This window comes from Priapulus caudatus, unplaced genomic scaffold (assembly GCF_000485595.1).
Source record: "Priapulus caudatus unplaced genomic scaffold, Priapulus_caudatus-5.0.1 Scaffold289, whole genome shotgun sequence".
Lineage (NCBI taxonomy): Eukaryota > Metazoa > Priapulida > Priapulimorpha > Priapulimorphida > Priapulidae > Priapulus > Priapulus caudatus.
In genome coordinates this window covers 85,690-90,479 of record NW_014577350.1, presented here as the reverse complement: position 1 = coordinate 90,479, position 4,790 = coordinate 85,690, and the positions used below count along the sequence as shown (strand labels likewise).

The 4,790-nt window shown below is 40.8% G+C and overlaps 2 protein-coding genes across 2 annotated transcripts in view; one reads left to right on the top strand and one right to left on the bottom strand.

The window, feature by feature from the left end:
* Positions 1–743, top strand: part of LOC106808602 (IQ domain-containing protein G-like) — a 12,120-nt gene extending 11,377 nt beyond the window's left edge. The window contains exons 8-10 of the mRNA XM_014811377.1: positions 168–299; positions 398–499; positions 609–743. Of these exons, the coding sequence (XP_014666863.1) occupies positions 168–299; positions 398–499; positions 609–731 (357 nt within the window). The 3' untranslated portion in view covers positions 732–743. The remainder of the gene's footprint in view (positions 1–167; positions 300–397; positions 500–608) is intronic.
* Positions 744–902: 159 nt separating this feature from the next.
* Positions 903–4,790, bottom strand: part of LOC106808601 (H/ACA ribonucleoprotein complex subunit 4-like) — a gene marked incomplete in the record, with an annotated part of 13,846 nt that continues 9,958 nt past the window's right edge. Inside the window, 7 exon segments of the mRNA XM_014811376.1 lie at positions 903–1,448; positions 1,653–1,787; positions 2,006–2,081; positions 2,407–2,510; positions 3,008–3,126; positions 3,628–3,748; positions 4,161–4,304. Of these exon segments, the coding sequence (XP_014666862.1) occupies positions 1,380–1,448; positions 1,653–1,787; positions 2,006–2,081; positions 2,407–2,510; positions 3,008–3,126; positions 3,628–3,748; positions 4,161–4,304 (768 nt within the window).

Below are 4,790 nucleotides of genomic sequence, written 5' to 3'. Positions count from 1 at the left end.
ACGGTCGCGGGTGTCATGGCGCCGTTCAAATTTCGTAGCGTTGATGTGTAAATAATTAATTAAGTATCTGGTGACAAATACATGTGGGTATAGACGATTTGTTATACAGTAAGTACAGTTGTATGCAGTAAAATCCTAGAGGCTACTGTCCCTTTAACTTGTGATAGGATTTGGGACTAAAGGTCGACCACTGGATGGACAAGTACGACAAGGACATAGAGGATAAAGAACAAGATCTGGAACGTTTGAAGCAGAACCAGGAGAATGGTTTGCACAAGTACCAGCAGTTATCAAAGAAGGTACATCTCCATCTAGTCAATATATTTCTCTTTCTTCAATATTATATAACCATGTATCTTAGATGATTAATTCTGAAATGTGCCGTCTTCATTTTCAGTTTGCAGAGTACCAAGAGGTGATCACGCAATATGAGCTGGAGAAAGAGTTAGAGAGAAAGAAGGCAGCGAGAGAAGCAGAGCGGCTAAGATGCGCAATTAAGGTACGTGCGTTGTGTAAGAATGTATCGTGATACAAAACTCGAAACATCTGATTTATCCCACTTTGTTTCATCTGTCCTCTGTATGAATATTTCTGCATTTTATACATAGATACAAGCATGGTGGAGAGGGCTGATGGTGCGCAAACAGTTGGGCCCATTCAGCAAGAAAAAGGGCAAGAAAGGAGGAAAGAAAGGGGGTAAAAAGGGGGGTGGAAAGAAGAAAAAGAAGTAGTTTTGTCAACTGTTGCACTACATTTAACTTTGATAGCCCGCTACTAAAATACTTTTTAGTACTACACTGTATTGCACGTAATTTCACATGAGAACAACTGACTTCAAATGGTAGTAAAATTACACACTAAGAATTCTTTACTTTTATATTTTATAAAACTAGACATCTACAAAAGTGGAAAACATTATTTTCCAAATCGTAATAATGCACAAATAAAAAATGGGAATGACCTTTGACATTACTGATGCTTTATTCTTTAGCCTTTAGCCTCGTCTGTAGGTTTCCATAACTTTATACTCATTCTTCATGGTAGATCGTGGATTTGAAAAACCATATGTATTTTATCATTACTCGTGTACTCATTTCACAAGTTTTCGGCTGTCACTCGTTACACTATAGCCTTACAGCTCTATACACTTACACCTACTATGAAAGCTCTTAGCTTAAGATGTTAATTTTTTTAATGTACATAATTTTATACCGCATAAAAACCACAATGACATTTAATTAAACTGCCTAACAGAAGGAAATTCCATTGAATGGGAAGATATTTCTGATAGAACTATTAATTTGACACCCACAAACAAGTTAACAGCTGCACCAGTCATTTGAATTGCAGCTTCTTTTCACATGAACACTGCTAGTCAATCAGTCTGAATCTGTTTCTTTCTTTACCTTCTTCTTTTTCTTTTTTTCTGATTTTGGTGTGTCTGCCTCCTGTTAATAGAGAGAAACTTTCATGTCATTTATTGTAAGACCAGGTTAATTTCATTGACAAATTCATGATCACGTACGTGTGGCATAAACAAGTTGCTTAGCCTTTTATGCAGGTTTCAAAAGGTGTCCTGCAAGGCATCTTTATGTGAAAGGAGATGCTTTCGGGGCATTATAAAGAACAGAAGAAATATATTGTCACATTACCATTGAGGCGTCACCATCTCCCATCTCTTTGCTCTTCTTCTTCTTCTTTTTCTTTTTCTTTTCAGAACCGGGTTCTTTCTTTATTTCAACTGCAGGTGATGAATCACCAGAACTATCTGATGGTGTTCGCTTTCTCTATAACAGCAACACATTTGTACAGTTATAATACATTTACTATAACCAAAAGGAGAAACCAGTCCAACCGTACCAATGTAATTGGAAACAGTACACAGGAATCTGCATAAACAGTTCTTGGTCCCTGCACAAAATACAGTTAGAAAGACACAGTACAGTTTACCAGGCTTGTGCCTGGAAAGTGCCTTAAACCATATATTTAACTGCTTTTGACTCGCCTTGCTAGCAGCAGGAGTCGTTGGTTCATCAGCTTGGTCAGTTTCCTTCTTAATTCCATCAGCTTTACTTTGTGTGCTGCAAAGAACGTGAAACACAACTGTTAGGCTTGTCTATACACACCTAATACACTACTCCACTGATCACATATACATATCTCAACCTCCTATCTTATGGCAACATAATGGTTTGGGAGAAGCACATGTAATCGCTGTGGATTGTGTATCAATAAGATGACACATGTTAACTTCTTTGAAGTGTAGATTTTGCAACTTCTCTGATGTTGCTGCCTATATTCATCTAGAAGAAATTGCAGTTTCACTGGGTTAGCTGTCAATGATGATACCTCTTACACTGTAGCTTTCACATACAATTTACCGCCTTGATGTACGTATAAAAATACCTGTAATACTCGTAACTATCTTTCCAGTCACCAGGTGTTTTTTCATTGGCTTTGCCATGTTTATCCAGCAATCCTTCCTTAATCATGCCCTTCTTGATGCTGGCCTAAACATATGACATTACGCAAGTTAAAATATGACAACGCAAGAACTTAATTAGCACACAACCAAAGCCTTCGCCATCTGAATTTTCACATGCTGAATAGTAATTCATGAATTAAGGCATTTTTTGTCCAGAGGATACCATTCTGTACTGTAGTACAACTATGCTCCTTGCCTACACGTTTCCACGTTACCAACATCTGGATTATTACCATGAGATTATTGTAACATGCATTCTACCATGCATATTTGGTGGTGCCAACTACTTCCTCGAAGCCAGTGTCAAACACCAACAAGGCAGCCTGCACTGAACAGCAATAAATTCGTTGTTTTTCTACAACAGCAAACCTTGGTTCTGCAGTCTTTTAATTAGGAAATACAACAATTACCTATTTCAATACTTGTGAATGCAACCTGCTAACTACGACTGCCATACACAGGAACTGTATCAAGCCTCGGCCTAATCGAGTTATGGGTGTTAGAGGCTTGTGCGTGTTTTACCTTGGGCCCGAGCCCCCACTTGCGAGGGTAGGTGTCACGCTCCATGATGACGCGCTTGATCTTTGCGACGACTCCGTGATCACACGTCGCCATCACAGCCGTCGTCATCAGTGCGATGGCTGCAAGAAAAACTCTTGGTTATATATGACAAACGTTATGGTCTGCACGCATACTCACGCACGTGCACGCACTTAGGCACATGCACGCATACACCCACTCGCATACGTGCACTCACACTCACGCACGCACACGCACGTGACTCATGTTGCATAGCATTGCTAGAACAAGTGACATGACAAACGTTACCACGCATGCAGTAGGAAAGGCCATTCTGAATGCAAATACAGTTAAATTATGGATATGTGATGTACTAACTAGTTAGAGACAGGTAGAGCAGTTCGAGTAGCTGTTTCACTTTTTTATGAAGATGATTAAAAATAAGAACATCTCAAAATGAGAAAAAAGATTGTCGTCACTGACATTGCAGACAAATCCCCAGCACCCAAAAAAATAACACGTGTTACTAGAACCAATTTACATTGCAAGCACAGTTTTCACAATATTGTTGACTCCCAACATTAGAAAAAAAATGTCACGACCCAGAGACAGTGGCAATTTACCTAGTGCGACGCCTTCTCCCTTTGTTGTAACGATAACAATTTCCTGGTTCAGCTCTATTCCATCCTCGTAGCGAAGAACTCCTGGCAACATCACCTTGGCTCCGTAACACACAGCATTCACCTGGAAAGCAAATCATAAAGGAGTTTATTCACTGACTACAACTACACACGTTCTCGCACGTACGTATTCAGCTATTATTTGGTGAGTAAGTCCTGATGCATTTTAGCTGGGCAACGACTGGAACTATCAGGGTCTTGCAATAGTAAAAAAATCCTAGAGTTCTGAAAAAATGACTGCGAAGCATCAACTAAAAACCAAAATGTCCACAACAACAATAACAGCAACAACAAAAACAAAAACAAGCACAACGACAACAACACAAATTAATGACAAGTGTGCACGTTGGTTTAATTTTAAGCAAACAAAAACCCGTAAAGCCACCCATCTCTCCTACATAGTACAGAAACCGTGTCGAATGAAGAACTCCCGAAGTCCTAAAGCGAGGTCGTGGGGCGAATGTGCGCGAACTCACAGCGCTGTCCTTGAGAATGACCCGCTTATGCGAGGTGAGCAGTTTCTCCAGTGGGGAGATGACGCGTCTCAGGTAGGACTCGTCCTTGTGATTGTCGTACAGCCACTGAGCATCCATCACGTCGTGCATGGTCACCAGGTTGTCCTGAGGACGACACGAGAGAGAACGTTTCAACGCCGATGTCACAATTACTGAATTACGGGGCAAATGCAGGTGGGAGTTTGTTGGAGCAGTCGGGTTGGAAATGTCTAGGTCTAAGAAAACACGGTGGGAGGAAATTGAACAAAAAGGAAGCAGAGAGCAGGAGTACAGAAAATTGTAACAAACGACTTGAGGCATCAAGTTAGAAGTAAGCAAAGGATTCAGCTGGGTAAGTGAGATGGTTGCCATCAGCAGAGGTGCTGATTGCAAACGAGGTATGTGAAGATAGTATGGGCGGCTGTGGCAAGCAGGAAGTAAGATGAATGTACTGTGGTATGAAGGCAATGGAATAAATAGTATAAAGTAGGGTGATAAGGTAGTGGGGTTATGAGCAATGAGAACGGTGTAGGGTTATGGATAATGAGGATGGTGTGGGGCTAGGTGCAGTGAGGGTGGTGTGGGGCTAGGTGCAGTGAGGGTGGTGTGGGG